The 18501-nt window shown below is 43.2% G+C and overlaps 1 protein-coding gene across 17 annotated transcripts in view; it reads right to left on the reverse strand.

The window, feature by feature from the left end:
- LOC138742284 (ephrin type-B receptor 1) overlaps positions 1-18501 on the reverse strand; it is a 507783-nt gene that overhangs the window by 368342 nt on the left and 120940 nt on the right. For all 17 annotated transcript variants that reach the window (XM_069896471.1, XM_069896465.1, XM_069896467.1 and 14 more), the window contains one exon: positions 16749-16813. In XM_069896471.1, coding sequence (XP_069752572.1) covers positions 16749-16813 — 65 coding nt within the window. The remainder of the gene's footprint in view (positions 1-16748; positions 16814-18501) is intronic.

Here is an 18501-nt window from a genome sequence, read left to right on the forward strand (position 1 = left end):
ACTTACTAGCGCAACTTTGGAATGCGGCAGATAAGGAAGCCACCCCCGCCCCCCCGAGGAAACTCACCTGGGTCACAGGAAGAAACTTCAAACTCCACCCAGAGAGCCCCGCAGGTCAGGATCAAACCTGGGTGGCTGGACTGAGAGATCAGTGGCCCACTGAGCTGCGCCACTGTGCTGGCTCTGCAAGGGAATGCAATACTTCTGATGTCCTCTTGGGGCACCACGGTGGAACTACAAGAACGTAGTTGGACACTTCTCGAGTCCACGGTTCCGGCCTTGTATCTCCCTCCGAGAGCTGGATCCCCAGACTGACCCGGACTCGAACTGGGGAGCAAGCTTGTGGCTCGACAGCCTTTATGGGGCAGAAAAGGGGGAGGAGTCACAAGCCGGCCAGTGAGAGCAAGGTCAGCCAGGAAAGGCCATGACACCTACATATGGCAAATATATACAATTGTGTTTTCTCCACAGCCCCAAATATATTCATTGACATGTATCCAGTGTTTTTCTGCTGAAGGGCTTTTGCAGAGATCAAACTGGCTGTCCTAGTAGCCTGAACACAGAAGCCTAATAGCTTGAATATGTGTGAGATTGTCTGATCTTGGAAGCAAAGCAGGCACAGGGCTGGTCAGTACTTGGAGGGGAGACCGCCTCGGAAAACCAGGTTTCTGTGAGGGGCACTGAACAAAGTGGTGACTCAAAGAATTTCATGTATGTTACATTCTAAATGTAGTATTACATGACAATAATGGAACCTTTACCTCTTTCTTTCCTTATAACTGTGAACAACCTCACAACCTGTTGCGAAGTGCACTGGGCCAGATCCCCATTTGATGGAACAGTCCCGTAAGTTGGTCAACAGAAAGAGGAGAAACTGTTGCCAATTATGGTAAATACCCGCCAACAGAAACAGACTGAAATATAAATCCAACAGGAAAGCCTGTCAAATGTGTGGCAGAGTACAAGCAGATCTAATGCATTCCTAAAGTGCTGAGATTTTCCCCACACTGAGCCATTTAGTATAGAAACGTTCAGTCACTGGCAACGTTAATATCTGTTTGAACTGAATGCCTGCAGGCCAGCATTAACCTCCATTGAGGTTACTCCACTGGTAACCATTATTGAATGCACTGATTCTACCTTCCAGCCGTGCTGTATCCAGAGGTAGTGAGATTAGCAACTTCACTGCAACACGAGCATGAAAATTCGGGCCTGGAAGAGATTAGTCCACCCTCGTCAGGTGTCAGTCCGTGCACAGTGCAGTCTGAATTGAGTGGTTTGATCCAGAGAAGCGGTTCTTGGCAAGGCATTTGGGGCAGGTTGAGCTGCTTCCCGACCTGCTCCTCGAAGAAGGGGCTGCCTGCACCTGTAACGGCACTGCAACCCTCGCTCCACAGCCCCGCAACTCAAACCAAGCATGGGAGCGGCAGTTGGCAACCTGACCATTTCCAAGCTGACCATTTCCGAGGACTTCCAGAGTGTTCGCCTGCATCCCAGCCACAGTAATCCAAAGGCACCTTCTGTAATGGGGGCAGCAACAAGCCTTATACTTACCAAATAGTTAAAATCCATCTGAATATTTATTATTTTATGTATGTGGCATCTTTTTCAATTCAATGAAGTTTTATATTATAGTTTTTAAACCATCAAAAAGTTTTAATAGTCTCTTAGATAAACACATGCGTGTGAGAAAAATAGAGGGCTATAATGATGTTAGGAAGGTTTAGATTGTTGAGTAGATTTATAGAGGTCAAACATTGTGGGTGGAAGGGCCTTTAATGTGCTGTGATGCTCTAAATGCCTCTGTGGCTGCAGCAAGCAAGAATTTTGGTTGAAATGTACATTGCACAATGAATATGACAACAAACTTAAATTATTTACACCTCCAGTTCCAAGTCATGGTACACTAAACAGACAATTCCAACTGCTAGCGTCCCAAGCAAACCATTCTGATCGCCTGACTACAGAGCACAATATTCAAGCCGCTTCCTCATCAGAGGATATATCCCATGGGTGTGCAGGGAGTGAATTCAAGCCAACAGTATCCTTAGCTCAGTCACCTGTATCAACATGACAGTGCAATTCGTCAATACTTACTATCCACAGCATGATAAAATTGTTGCTTCTGCATTTTGTTTCTATTTTTCTGCACAAGTTCTGTGAGAGTGCATTGTTATTCTGAGTCTCATTTCTTTGGCTAGTAACTTGTGAATCCGGTAAAGGTAAATTTCCCAAAGTAAACTATGTTTCATGTGCTGGTTTACTCATGCGAGCACAGGTATTCCTCCGCTTTATGCCAACTTTGTTTTTATGAAAGATCGAGATTGGTATCTTTTTTCGCTATCCGAAAGAAATCTGAAGAGGATTTTCACTTTTATAATAAAAATGAAATGCAAAAATGGCATTTAGTGGACTTTCGGGAGAGCACATGGCAGTGAGATCAGTGTGGGTACTGACACAGTGCTAACGGGAGAGAGCAGTGTAGTGGGATCAGTGTGGGGACTGATAGCGGGCTGTCGGGGGAGGGAATGGGGCAGTACGATCAGTGTGGGGACTGATAGCGGGCTGTCGGGGGAGAGAGTGAGGCAGTGGGATCAGTGTGGGGACTGATAGTGGGTTGTCGGGGGAGAGAGTGGGGCAGTGGGATCATTGTGGGGACTGACAGGAGGCTGCAAGGAGAGCGGGGAGAGGATCAGTGTGGGAACTGATAGCGGGCTGTTGGGGGAGAGAGTGGGGCAGTGGGATCAGTGTGGGTACTGACAGCAGACTGCTGGGAGAAAGTGGGGGAGTGGATCTGGGAATGCTCAAAAATTTTCACATGTTAATTTAATGGCAATTGCTTCTTCACTTTACGCCATTTCAGCTTACGAAAAGTTTCATAGGAACACTCTACTTTCGGATAGCGGGGAATACCTGCTTTCCAACAGCTTGCATGCAAACCAAGGCATTTCAACACATGGATAATTAATCAGTGTATTCCTCACTTGATCATTCCAATTATCTGGATTCTGATAGAATTTGACAAAACCTGGTGGGCCCTTGTGCTGGTTTCAGAGTTTGGTGAAAGTAGAGCATCTGTCCTCAGTCAACGTGGAGTATTTCAGCCTTAATTTTATTGTGTCTAGTGAAAAGTTTTTAACACCTGTTTAAGACTGCTCATTTAACAGCAATCAGAAAACTATATCCTTTTAACTTTGAAACTAGGGCAGAAAAGCATTTAAAAGGCTGTCAACCCAATACATTAAATCTGCTTCTCTCTTCCCAGATGCTGTCTGACCAGTTGTTCATTATCCAGAAAAAAAACCTCTGAGAGAACAATCACCTTGATATATTTTTGTCCATCTCCATCTTGACTGTTCTAATGTGCATTCCTGTAATTTTTAACTTAATTTTTAAAATTTAGACCTGCAGTGTGGTAACAGGCCATTTCAACACATGGGTTTAATTTACACCCCATTAGCCTACACCCCTGGTACATTTTGAACTTAGGCAGGAAACCGAAGACCCTGGAGAAAACCCATGCAGACACAGGAGAACATATAAATTCCTTAGGGACGGCAGTTTTGCAATGTATGTTTGCTTGTGTGTATGTACAATCGCCTCAAACCGTGCATCTTGGCGCCTCACAGTTCGGCGGGCAGCAACCTCCTTTGAAGAAGACCGCAGAGCCCACCTCATTGACAAAAGACAAAGGAGGAAAAACCTAACACCCAACCCCAACCAACCAATTTTCCCTTGCAACCGCTGCAACCGTGTCTGCTTGTCCCGCATCGGACCTGTCAGCCACAAACGAGCCTGCAGCTGACGTGGACATTTAACCCTCCATAAATCTTCGTCCACGAAGCCAAGCCAAAGAAGAAAGATGTACAATATAACATCGATTATCCGAAATGGTCGGGACCGGGCCCATTTTAGATAAACTTTTTTTTTCCAGAGAACCAGTCATTTTTTAAAAGAGAAACAGCCTAGTGCCAACAGCAAACCACTTGTAACAGTGTTTAAACAACAAGATCAGGCTTTTTAAACATTAAAATAATGTTTAATTCTCACCAAAAAATAAATAAATGCTGGCCACCACCAATCACCAACACCTCCCAAATGAGGCCCCGCTCCTGCCCGGGAGCCCAAGGTTCCTGCTGCCGCTGCTGGGAGCCCGATTTCCCGGTCAGTTCGTCTCAGATAAAAATTTTGTATAATTGAGAATTTCGGAGAATCTGATTTCAGATTCTCGGAGTTGTACTGTGTGTATGTATGTTTGCTGAGTTACATATCAGGAATCCTACTTGCCGTGATCAACAATGAGATAACAATGCCCAATGCTGTTTCAGCCTTATTTATAATCACATGGAACATTAGAGCACAGTACAGGCCCTTCAGCCCATGATATATAACATATAACATAACAATTACAGCACGGAAACAGGCCATTAGGCCCTTCTAGTCCTCACCGAACCAATATAGTGTTGGCTGACAGTATATTAACCTATTTCACATCACTCTCATCCTTTCCTCCTTCACTACGCATATTCTGTATTATAAAACACAGAATAACATCATTAATATTTAAATTGCCTGCTATAGAAAGAAGCTGTTTGATGTTCCAAAGAAATGATGTCCTTTGAAATCTAGTAAAATCAGCAAAAAATAATGCGGTCTCTCAACATTTCCAGCTGTAACCTGTGCTCACGTTTAGTCGTGAAGCAGCAATCCACGCCAGGAGAGAAGCTGGAAGTAGATTCCTTGGAATGACTTTTATGAGCCAGAATTGCTGCAATACATCCTGCAGAACTGTACAAAGGATTGAGTTGGTTCCAGCACACAGCACTCTGCCACTTGATTTTGGTTTGAACGATTAACCATTCAAAGTACAGTAAAATGCCTATTATTACCAGCACAACCAGAAACTCAAACAACCCGAAGAAAATTTTGAGGAAATAAATAAATATACTCTAAATAAAAGTACAAAACCATAAAAGTAAATGCTCTCGGAAGCAACCCCCTTGGGAGCAAACATTCAGCCTGCGGAGTGCCCCAGCCGTGCCCCTCCCACGGCCGCTGTTTGAGTAAACTATCAATAAAGTTGTGTTTGAATAAAATGGCAGCGTCCAGGATGGAGAGCTGGTCGCTGCCGCTCGCCACTGGGGGCGACTCTCCCAAAGTGTCTCCCTATTCCTTCCTAGTAAGAGTCTTTATCTTTATTAGTATAGTATTAAGTATATTAATAAAGCTTTAGTTGTAAACTTGGGGAAAGAGGGTGTTGGTTAATTATGAGAGAGACACGGTTGGCACAGTGCTGTTGCAGCGCCAACGATCAGGGTTTCAATTTAAAGGAAGGTGCGCTGAGGACCAGGACACATGCGTAGAGGTGTCAGGTCGTCAGCGTGAGTGGAGGGGGTTAATTATGATGTCAGCACAGTTAGCATAGCAGATAGTGCATCTCTGTTACAGTGCGAGCGACCGGGGTTCGCATTTACATTTTGTAAGATACAGCAATTGGCTATTTAAAGTGAACTTTACAATAATTAAAGAATACTGATAATTAAAGAATACTGATACCCAACCCATTCACCAGGATCAAACCTACGGTAGCAGGTCAATGACCTGCATCGCTACATCCCCTCCATCAATCCTGCCCTAGATTTCTGACGTATGCAGAAGTAAACACAAAGTCTGCAGATGTATCGGAGAAACACGCAGCGTGCCAGTGGACAGAAGTGAACAGTCGGCGTTCCGCGCCGGAATCATTCACAGGAACTAAACCTTTCCTGATGCCCGGTTCCAACCCACAACATTAGGCCTTTTGCTTCCTATTGCTGCCTTTTTTAAATATTTTACTAATGTGATAGATTGTATATATTGCTTAGATAGTAATTATTTATATAGCTTTTATATAATGCAACACAGAATATGGGTGCTTCCTACTGGTTCCTGACCTGCTGAGTTCCCCCAGAGCTTTGGGTTGTGCTTCTGATGTATACAATACTTTACCCCTAATCAAACTGTCTGTAAGTCACATCAATGCCACAGTTAGTTACACATTCTCAAAAGACCAATAAAATTATATGACAAAGCAAACAGATTCCAAGGCTGGTCGGCAGCATTACATTAAGGAACTGTGAAACAATATTAAAAATAAAACCATTTAGTCCCACAAGCTTCTGCTTCTTTGAGAATGCCTCGATATCAAGGAACTGTGGTAGGTAATCGCAGACCTTGTAATTAATTTTGCCATAGAAGCAGCACTTCCAGGTGAATCTCAGCTTCAATGCTGTTAACCTGTTTCCAAACAACAAAGGACCAAATCGCTGAGGATCATTTTGGTTTCAATTTAATCAGGGTGGCACGGAAAGTGTAGTGGTTAGTGCAACAGTATTACAGCGCCAGCAACCCATGTGCAAATCCACTGCTGCGTGGGTTATAAGAGAAGGTTCATGTGGGTCCCACAGGTTAAGAACCAGACCGAGGTACAAAGCACAAGTTTATTCTCAAGAGAGGTAGAGAAAGCAACGGAACCTAAACTCTAAATTAACTTAAACACACAGTTCGCAAGGGGATGAATATGCACTCCGGGCAACAAACAAAAACCAACAAAACTTAGGAATGGGACAAACACACATACAATAAACAATCAGATCAAGGAAACACTACGTGCCCCCACCCCTTGACCTGTTTATGACACATCTCTAACTAAATGGCTTCAGAACTCACCCCAGCTCAATTCAGAAGGTGACACTCATGGGCCACGAGGAGTCAAGGGAGAGAGCAAAGGAAAGCATGGTCCTTGATAATGCTGGAGGGTCCAGCCCAGATCATTTAAAGGATCAAATGGCTCGGTGCCGGGAAGGTTAATCCAATTACAACAGCCAATGGCCCAAGGCCAAGTATAGGCAGGCTGGAGAGTGCAGTCCAGGTAATTTACATGGACCCAACTGCAAGATGTGCACTAATGGGTGGGACAGAACCAAACCTTGATTGGCAGCTGGTAGGGGGCAGTGCTGTCACACAATAGCCACAACCTTTCCCAATACAGTGTGCAGTGTGTAAAGAGTTTGTACATTGGCTCTGTAAGCTCGTGGATTTCCTCCAGATGTTTTGGTTTGGTCAAATGAATGTATTGGGGGGGGGGGGGGGGGGGGGGCGGCATGGGCTCGTGTCTTGGAAGGGCCTGTGACCGTGCTGTATCTCTAATTTTAAATACTTAGTTTGGATGGATGATAATTTAGGACAGTGGTTCTCAACCTTTTTCTTTCCACTCAAATACAACTTTAATTATTCCCCAGGCCATCGGTGTTCTGTGATTAGTCAGGGATTGCTTAAGGTGGGATGTGGGTGGAAAGAAAAAGTTTGAAAACCACTGTTTTAATTGTACCTAATTGACTTGTTATGTGCATGGTTTCAGAACTCCAAAGGCAGTGGGCCAATGGCAATTTTTCTCAACCAAAATATTTCAGTACCAATTGGGCCTAGAGCAGTGGTTCTCAACCTTCCCTTCCCACTCACATACCACCTGAAGCAATCCCTTACTAATCACAGAGCACCAGTGGCATAGGGATTACTTCAAGTGGTATGTGAGTGGAAAGAGAAAGGTTGAGAACTACTTGTTTAGGACAAACGAATTCACATGCAACTCAAACAAATGACAACCCCTAATTATATCATGCTGAGAAAAGACAGGGTCTTTCACACTCCAGGCTGGATTAAACCTGGCATTGGAAAATTCACAACTGCCTTAAAGCTTCCTTAAAGCCCTCTCATTACCTTTCAAATCTAAGACCCAACTTCTTGCAAAGTAAAAGCAAACCATCAATTATCTGCTGTTTACCAATGGAAAGGCAGATTAAAGGTCCTGAGGCACAGGATAAATTATCTGTTAGTTAGGATGGCACGGCAGTGCTTCTACCCCTTGTAACACTTTTTGGACATGTGAAAGGAGGGCAAATTGTGGAAGCATATGGGATCTACACCCCTACTTTCGAAGAAGCCTGAGGAGATTTGGAAACTCCATCAAACCTTCACAGGTGTACTGTGGGAAGTATACTGACTGGTTTCATCATAGCCTGGTTTGCCTCTAGGTTCAGCAACAGTTTCTTTCCAACAACTATCAGCCTCTTGAACCTCCCCTTGTTACACTAATCAGTGACTGTTCCCACATCACAAAAGGACTCTCTTCACTATTGCAAGTCACTAATTTTTTGCACTGATTTACCGTATATACTCGTGTAAAAGTTGACCCCATATTTTCAGCCAAAAAAATCTGGAATTCTCCCATACATCTCATGTAAAAGTCGACCTTAGTCTCTCAACTCGCCCCTGGCCGCCCACAAAATGGAGCTCCCGGCCCCTCTGACGATGATACAGATATTTACCGTGGTCCTGACCTCTCCCGTTCCAGCATCCATGCCCACTCCCTCACCAACTCCAACCTCAACCTCCGCAAGGCTGACATCTTGGATACCACCGCTGCTGGATTCCACAGGCTTAACCCCAGCCCCACCACCGTTCCTTACCCTTACCCTTCCCTATCCCCTCACACCTCTCCCTACACAACACCCATCTCCACCTTGAGCTCCAACTTTCCTCATCCCCCCCCCCCCCTCCCCACCAACCCTTTGTGTTTTTACAGTGACTGCAAACTTTCAGGTTTTACTCTTGTGGTTGTTGTTACTTGCTAGGACGGGTGTTTTGATGTGCAGACTCTGATATTACTTTGATTCATTGCGTTTTTGTTCTTTATTTGGACTTCTGCTACTGATATGGTATTTTGGATTAGTGTAAATTTCAGCCTCTCAAAAGTAGTTTCCATGTAATAGTCAACCCCATAAATCTAACATTACAAAATGGTCTAGAAAATTCAACTTTCACATGAGTATATTTGGTAATATCAATTGTGTATTTATAGGCAGTCGCTGGGTTGAAGACGTCTGATTTACGAACAACCCGTAGTTATGAACTGGCAAGCCAACTGGAAGGAGAATGGCGTCAACTTCCCATTCGAGCATAGTTGAGTCTAATTTATGTTATAATTTAAATTCAAACGTGGTGCCTTCCCCTCTGCCACCCGCTGCTCACTCCAACTCGGCCTCGCCCCCGGTTGCCACACTGACATCCCCCACTCACAACACGGTCCCTTAATCGCTCCTCCGAGGCGGCCCCCTCCCCGCTCTGATGTGGTTCCCCCCTCAAGGATTGGATAACTTCTGAATCAAATGGAAAAATTGGCTCCAGTTTTCCATGTGGTAAATCACCCAAATAAAACTCTGATCTGCTCATTTTGGGTGAAAGCTTGTTCTCCAAACTGGCATTGTTAAAACTCAAAGTGAGAGCATTTGCTGATGGGTCTTGAATTTTAAATGTTTTCCTCTTGGGTTTCTTCCGCTACCAGTGTGCCATTCCAAGAATACTGGCTTATCTAGTTACTTCCAAGGGTTCCCGTCTCCTGTTTGATCCTTGGATCGTTTTGTTTTTAATATAGTGAATATTAAATAGAATATGATCCACATCTACTCCCTCCCCCCAGCCCCTTGCCTAAGTCATTCCTTATACAGTAGCTTCCAACACTTAATGACACATGAAATGGGTGCTGAATGGCCAATAAAACAGATGTGATTTATTTTTTTTTACTTTATTACATTGATATGGTTGTCAAAGACTGGCTATAGAACTCTAATCAGTTTTGCTTAGAGATCAATCTTAAATTTGGTTATGTACAGTACTGCATTATTATGTTTAAGATGTTTTAGTGTTGGCAAGTGTTTTATATGTATTGAAAGGTTAAATATGCTATAAACTAAGAGAAACATTTGAGTAATTGACACTAAATAAGGAACGTATGTCCTTGTTTTGACTTAAATACAAGTTTGAGTTAAAGACAGACCGAGGTAGCGGACCTCGTATTTAACCCGGGGACTGCCTATATTGTCCCTTTTCATTTAATTCAAGAAATTTACTAATCATAGTGTTTCTTTGCAAAAACTTGTTCAGCTGCAGCAAATTAAGAGTTTTTGGACATACATACATAGTACAATGTGTATAACATTGGATTGGTTATCATTAGATAGAATGGGCTCCAGAAAGATGTACATCAAGAAGAGAGATGTTTTCGCTGTAAGATGGAAACGGGAACAACAGGACATGCAATTTGGGCATGTGAGAAATGGAAAAGTTTTGGGAAGATCTAAATCAGGTATTAAATAAAATCACAAAAAGCAACACATCAAAATATCCAGAGATCTTTCTTCTAAGTAATATAAGAAGCAAAGAACTTGGACTCGATTTGGATGGAGCACAAAAAAGATTTATTAGGATAGCCTTAGCTGTAGCAAAAAATGTATTATGTCAACCTGGAAATTAGAAGATAGCCTGAGAATACAACAATGGTACAGAGAAATGAATAAATGTACTCCACTGGAAAAAATAACATATAATTTAAGAAATAACATCACAGTATTTGAACAAATTTGGGAACCGTACTTGGAACACAACAGAGAAGTCCTACCACGGACCTCCACCACCTAAAATGACAGAAGGAGAAGAAGACGGAATGAACTGACCCAGTATGTAAAAGTAGAAGACACAAATTTCTTGTTTATTTTTATTGTTTGACAACATTGTTTAATGGGTTTAATGTATCATATATGTTGAACGTTGAGTGAGTGGAGAGGGGGGTGGTGAAGGAGGGAGGGAAGGGAGGAGGGAGAAAATGACACTGTATATTCAAGAGGGAAATGTTTGTGTGTATTTTGGTCAGTATGGTTCATAATGTGAAAAATAAAAAAAAATTTTAAAAAAGGGGAGAGATCAAAGGAGACCTAAATATTCATCTCCAATTGCTGTCCATTTCAAACTTGGCATTCTGTCCTCAGGAATGGTCCACCCTCCTTTTAGTCAGTTGGTCCATATTTGTACAGTGCATTGTCAATATAGTATTTATGTTAGCAATGGCCAGAAGGAAGACAAGCCAGCAAAGTGAGCTTAAAAACAATAGCTCCATGTTGAGTAAAGGATTTGGCCAGGGACCCTGCTCCCAATTACAACCTAATGACCCCAGCCAGGAAGGCGCACATGCAGAGTCAATAACGCTCTGGATAAAGTGAGCTTGCTGAGCCTCGCACCCTAAGGGCGTTCATGCTCAATGGCTCTTTTCAAAACACCGGTGGCCAATTGTGACATTTATGAAGAGTTTAGGTGGAAAACACGAATGTATTTTGGCTCCTAGTTAATCAGTTCACTGGGACCAACAGCAGCGATGACATTCACAAACAGCACAAAGCAATACAAAAGCAGTTTTATTCTGAGAGAGAGTTAGGAGCTGCATTTCCTCGAATATGCTTTGTTCAAAAGATCATTTCTCTGGACTGATCTTGTGCAAGATGGATGCCTGTGAGCCTGTGCTAAAGCCACTTTCTGCTGGTTTTCATACTGAATGACAAAAATGAAAGAGATCCAGAAAACCAAACATTTCTATCCAGTTGGATGGCGTGCGTGTAAGAAAATATAACTCTTGCTGGTGTACCTCTGAACCAAGATCACAGTAATGCACACATGAACACAGGAGAATAAAACACAGTGCTGAACTGGTTTCATATTGGAAGCCACGAAAGGACAGGGTCAGAGTTTTATGGGAAGAAAACAGGTCCTTCAGTCCAACTGGTCCGTGCCAAACAAGCTGTCGACCTGCGATGCAGAGAATCTCAGCAGGTCACCCAGCATCCAGAGGAAGTAATAGCAGACAACATTTAGTCCTGAGGCCTTCGTCCAGGAGTGTATGATGTGACAAATAAAGTAAACTTAAAAAGTAAAAGCCCTTCATCCCCGAGACGACTGCCTGTAACTTCTTGTGGATGAAGCAGGACCTGCTGAGCTTCTCCCACGCACTTCTGTACTGCACAAGACCCCAGATTCTCTTATTTATCTTCACACTCTCCCATTTGCCTGCAATTGGCCCATTATCCCTCCAAACTTTTCCTATCCATGTACCCGTCTCAACTTCCTTTACATGCTGCAATTGTCCCTGCCTCTACTACTTCCTCGTCCCATATAGCCACCACCCTCTATGCGAAAAAGTCCCCCCTCAGATCCCTTTCTCCTCTCACCTTAAACAGACGATGACTATTGAAGGAAGTCGAGTTTTATAAGCCCACTCCGCATCAATCCAATCTCTCCCTATCTCACACCGATAACCCTCTATTTTTCTTACATCCATGTACATACCGAAGAGGCTTTTAAAATGTTCCTATTTTACCATCCTCTACCATTACCTCCAGTAATGCATTACAGACACCCGCCCATCTCTGTGTAAAAAATCCTACCTCTGTCAGCGTCCCTAAACTTTCCTCTACTTACTTTAAACTGAGATCCTCATGGTTGCTATTGTCACTGAGAAAAAGGTGCTCGCCTTGCACCCGGTCGGTCTATGCCCCTCATAATCTTATGTACATCTAGTAAGTCCCCACTCACCCTTCAGCACTCAAAAAGAAAAGCCCTAGATCTATCAACCTTGCTTCACGTGACATGTTCTCCAATCCAGGCAACATTCTGGCAAATTGCCTCTCCATAGTCTCTCCTTCCTTCCTTCTTCTAATGAGGCCACCAGAACTGCATGGCTTACTCCAAGTGTGATCTGACCAGAGTTGCATCAATATCTCACGGCGATCCAGCCCAATCCCCTGACTAATGAAGGCCAACGCATCATGCACCTTTTTAACCACCCTCTCAACTTGCACGGCAACCTAATGGAACCCAGGATCTCTCTGTTTCTTCACTATTGAGAATACTCCCATTAACCTTCTGGATAATGTTTTAGAGTTGCACTCTTCTGCAGTTGTATGCATTGAGAAGAAAATTAAATAAAGTCAGGAGGTGGACAGACACCTGGAGACTGATGTTCTGGCAGCTGAATATCTCCAGGTTGTTAATGCAAATGTCGAAACGTCACTTTCAAAATCTGTGTCATCAATACCTTTAAATCCTGCCCTCTAAAACAGCCCAACCACAAACCCATCCAGCGGAGCTGATTACCTTCCATCAAATCCCATCTCAAATTAATCCCATCTCAAATTAATCCCAAGCTTGCAGTCCAAATTACAACTCCATAGCAAAGGCTCAGAAAACCTATTCCATGGGAATCTTAGAACTCACCAACCAAAAAAGGTTATAGTTGTGAGGTGAGGAAGGATTAGATTGTTGTGGATTGGTTCACAAAGGTCAGCATAACATCATGGACCAGAAACTGTTCGGATATCACAGTGGAGAACGATGAGAAATGGGATCAGTTAAAAATACAAAAACTGCAGATGCTGCAAATCTGAAACAAAAATTCTGGAAACACTCAGCAGAACAGGTGGCAGCTGTGGGTCAACATTGCAGTTCAGAGACCCTTCTGTTTCTGCTTTAAATGATATGAGTGTAAATGGGTGCTTAATGGTGAGTGTGAGTTATCACAAAGGGTCTATTTTCTTGCAGTATGATCAAGCCAAGTGATTCACAGCAAACTTCTGCAAAATACTGATGAGATACCAATGGCATTTTCTTCTGCTGGAGAAAAAAATTGGCCAGAGCAACAAGAAGAACCTGTCCGTCCTTACCGCAGCGCTGGAGAAACTCAGCAGATCACGCAGCATGCTTTGTTTCATTCCCACTGTCCTTAATACAGTGCCATGAGATTATTTAAACACATTTGCCACATAATTGTAACAGATATATCCTCAGGCAAAAAAAAAGTGACTGCACATGACTGATGTCACTTTTTTTTGCACCAGGATAACCCTGAATATTTATTTTCTATCTATATTTCACTGTGTATGCTGAAGATCTTGCTGCGCTGGGTGGGTCACGTCTCCAGAATGGAGGACCATCGCCTTCCCAAGATCGTGTTATATGGCGAGCTCTCCACTGGCCACCGTGACAGAGGTGCACCAAAGAAAAGGTACAAGGACTGCCTAAAGAAATCTCTTGGTGCCTGCCACATTGACCACCACCAGTGGGCTGATATCGCCTCAAACCGTGCATCTTGGCGCCTCACAGTTCGACGGGCAGCAACCTCCTTTGAAGAAGACCGCAGAGCACACCTCACTGACAAAAGGCAAAGGAGGAAAAACCCAACACCCAACCCCAACCCACCAATTTTCCCCTGCAACCGCTGCAACCGTGTCTGCCTGTCCCGCATCGGACTTGTCAGCCACAAACGAGCCTGCAGCTGACGTGGACATTTACCCCCTCCATAAATCTTCGTCCGCGAAGCCAAGCCAAAGAAATTGTCTTTTTAATTCAGTTAAGTAATGAGCATGCAATTGTTTTGTCATTATTCTATTTGCTAATCTCTTAGCTGCAGCAAGTAAGAATTTTGGCGCACGCATGCACATGCACACATGCGCTACAATGCAAGACGCAAACCACTGGTGAGCCACAGAAAGGATGACCAGGTTAGTTTGCCAAGAAAAATTTAAAAGAGCCTGCAGAATTTTGGAAAAACATCTTGTGGACAGATGAGACCAAGATTAACCTGTATCAGAGTGATGGACAAGAGCAAAGTGTGGAGGTGTGACGGAACTGCCCAAAATCCAAAGCATACCACTTTTGCATCTTGCAGAGTACCCTCTGTATTTCTTTTCATGAAGTCTTCTGTGGACAGTAGTCATTGACACATCCATGCCTGCCTCCTGAAATGTGTTTCTGATGTGTCGGACATATAGCTGTATATGACAATGTTATCATTACCATTATTATAATACAGAAGGGCACTGGTTCAGCAGCTCCAAGGCAAAGGTACTGGAGAGAGGCATGCATTCCACTGGGGCAGCATTGAGGTGTTATCATTGACCTGCATTGAAGCTCTGACAGTGAGGCACTGAGGGCCAACTCTGTGCCAAAGCTGGTATCCATGCTTTGTGAATTGAGGAGACAGTGCCATAGTCATTCCAAAGTCCACTCGGTCCACTCTGCAAGACAGTTCCAACCAAGGAGTTGCATACGAGGACAACGTTTTTTTCAGCTGGAAGCTGACTCTGCAGGTATGTTCAATAGTGGCTCAATACAACAAAAGTGAATCTTTTCCTTCACTCACAGTTGCATAGCTTAAAAAAAACAGGGCTTTGGCCCAACTCGAGTACGTCACCCACCCCTTACCTACCTCTTCCATTTGTCCGCAAATGGCTCTAATCTCTCTAAACCTTCCCTATCCTCAGCCCTTCCACTTCCTCTGTACCCACCACCCTCGGTCCATCCCAGTTTTCAGTGCTCCTCAAGTCCTTTCTAAACCTTCCCTCTCTCACCTTCAACCTCTGCCCTCAATTTTAGTCATCCACTATTCTGGGAAAAAGACTGACTTATCTATACCCCTCATGATTTTATAGATCTCTGTATGCACATCCCTCAAAATCCTATGCAGCAAGGATATAAAAGAAAGTGCCAATCTCTTTTTAATTCATTCCCTCCAATCCTGCTAACAGCCTTATTAATCCTTACTGCACCCTTTTCAACACATTAGCATCCCCATCAATTACACAGATAATGTTTGTTTTACATTAGCCAAAGTGAATGGTTTCCATAAAGCTATGGTGAGTCGGAATTTCAAATATGATGCTTTGTTCGAATGAAGAATGCAGATAATTACTGTTTTCACAACTGGTGAAGTGCACCGATTTAATGAGAGGTTTGAAGATGTTCAAGAAGTTTGGTCTTTTCAGTTCCTTGACAGGATCATTGCATCATTTATACAAAGAAAAGAGAATATTTGGCTTCCCCCTTCAGTTACCTCTGTCGTGTAAGCATCACAGATCGGATCAGATGCACAGCTTAAGGAGGAGGTTCTAGGCTTGGAGGAAGCACAACATGCTTTCACCTCTATGCTCTTGACACTAACAAGATTAAATGATTGGCACAGATTACGTAGGTCACAAAGTGGAAAAAAAAGCCTTTCAGTCCAACTTGCCGACCAAAATGTCCTACCCTCTCTCATTCCACTTGCCTGGATTTGGTTCGCATCCTCCTAATCCCATCCTATCAATGTAGTTTCAATAGCACCTGCCTCAGCACCTCCTCCAGCAGCCCCTTCCATTCCCTCACTGCCCTCTGAGTATCAACACAATGGGGTTGTGCTCACCTACTTTATTTACTAGGCAAAAGCACATAACCATTCACTCCACTCATATTGTTCTCTGCTTACTTCAATGGCGGTGGCTTTCAGAAGCAGTGCAATGGTTTAAATACTTCATTGCATGCTCTATGCTTGCAGCCAAGGATGAACTGGAACACTGCTTCATCATTCATAACTTGGCTAATGTTTCCGATCAGTGATCTGAGTTAAAAGGATTCTTTTGGAATAAGAACTATGGGGGAATGAAGAACACAAAACATAAATTTTAAAAACATAACCAAAACCTTTTATTTATATTTAAGGGGCAGTGATATCATGAAATCTACTCCCAATAAAACTATGGATTGACATGGCAATTGGAGCCTCCAAACTCGAAGTCAAAGACTGACCCAGAAGAGTCATCGCAGCAGTAATTTGCAGCAAGACATCTTGATGTACTGCCAATATTGACCTTCACATCTTTCAACCCAATATTGCTCAAAAATGGAGTGCTCGACAATGCTACGTGACAGCAGGCGCATTTCCAAGTAGTTAGTTGGCTATAAAGGGCCTTATACACTGTATTTCCTACACCTTTTTCCTTTTTAATACTTATTTCCCCCAGTCATCCTCCCCCCTACAGTGGAGAAGAATAATCATTGTCCAATGTTCTTACCCCAGAGGAAGGGTATGCTGTCCATCCCAGTTCAGCCGTGGCTATCCGAGTGTCCAACAGGGTCTCTGGAAGACAAAGAAAATAATTGGTCAGCTACTGAATGTCCACCTAATGGGTTGCCTCCTCCCTAATGAAACATCCACACATTATCTCTTGGTTCTCTCTGATAAGATGGGTCATGTAGGATTCGTCGACAATCAGTGTTGGAAGCGACACTCAACAAGCTTGGATTAGCTTCAATCTGAATCAGCAATCTGTGTTGCATTTCTGTGAAAGACCTAATCTTCATGTTATTTCCCAAAGCTTTAAGGAGCCAAGCCAAAGAAAGAAGAAATACGCAAGGACTCCAAGATGCAAATGTTTCCTTATGGTTTAAGGTCAGGGTATGGACTTACAGTGGTTAAGTTACTGGGCTGGCAGCATGTTCAAGTTCATGTACAACAGGGAAGTGTTTAAATCTAATTATCGGGAATAATAGGGAGCAAAAAGGAAAGGCTTCACCAAGAAAGACCAGATCTGACCTATACTTAATTCCTAAGCTAATCTGCAAAGTGTTTTGACTCTCAATAAGAACTTCACAGTGAAGGATGAACTAGAACACTGCTTCATCATTCATAACTTGGCTAATGTTTCCAATCAGTGATCTGAGTTAAAAGGATTCTTTTGGAATAAGAACTATGGGGGAATGAAGAACACAAAACATAATTTTAAAAACATAACCAAAACCTTTTATTATATTTAAGGGGCAGTGATATCATGAAATCTACCCCCAATAAAATTATGGTTTACATGGCAATTGGAGTCTCCAAACTAGAGGGCAAAGACTGACCCAGAAGAGTCATCTCAGCAGTAATTTGCAGCAAGACATCTTGATGTACTGCCAATACTGACCTTCACATCCTTCAACCCAATATTGCTCAAAAATGGGAGTGCTCGACAGTGCCTCATAACAGCTGGCGCAATTCCAAGTAATTAGTTGGCCATAAAGTGCTTTAGAGGGCCTTAAACACTGTATTTCCTACACCTTTTTCCTTGTTAATACTTATTTCCCCCAGTCATTCTGTGCAAGGGAAGGGCATACTTTAAATCTATTAATTCTTCCTGTGAATGAGTCCACATGGTCTCCAGTCAAGATCGTGAACTGTCCATTGTTGCTGACCATTTGGTGGTCTACATTAAGCTAATGGCACAAGGACAATCAAAAATATGTCCAAAAATAGTCTGGAAGGATGTGGGCCCAAATGCAGGCAAATGGGACTTCATCAGGAAGGTGCTTTGGCCAGCCTGAACAAGTCTGGCTGAAGGGCCTGTTTCTGTGCTGTAAAACTCAACGACTCCATAGCAAAATTTCTCCAAGTTCCACTTGACTGAGTGTCAGTCATTACTCAGGGAGATGTCATCCTGTTGAATGTTTGGGCCTGTGCTCAAACATCAGGGGGCACAGTCCAAGCAGTACTGAGAGAGTGCTTCATTGTTCACCTGATGAACTATTCAATTGTTCAAGATTACCAACAATACTTCCAAGCTGGAAGTGGCGCCCTGTTTGATATTTGTAACCCTGCCAATGAGAACAGATGAACTGAACACAACCAAAATTCATTTCAGTCAATTCAGCAAAGATAACTCTTGATTACTTCCAGCCACTCTGGATAAGTGTAAAGTGAAGCACTTTGGAAGGTTGAATTTGAAGTCAGGATTCTTAACAGTGTGGGGGAACTGAGAGATCTTGGGGGCATAAATCCCTTAAGCAACC

The sequence above is a fragment of the Narcine bancroftii genome, chromosome 9 (assembly GCF_036971445.1).
Source record: "Narcine bancroftii isolate sNarBan1 chromosome 9, sNarBan1.hap1, whole genome shotgun sequence".
In the NCBI taxonomy this organism is placed as follows: domain Eukaryota; kingdom Metazoa; phylum Chordata; class Chondrichthyes; order Torpediniformes; family Narcinidae; genus Narcine; species Narcine bancroftii.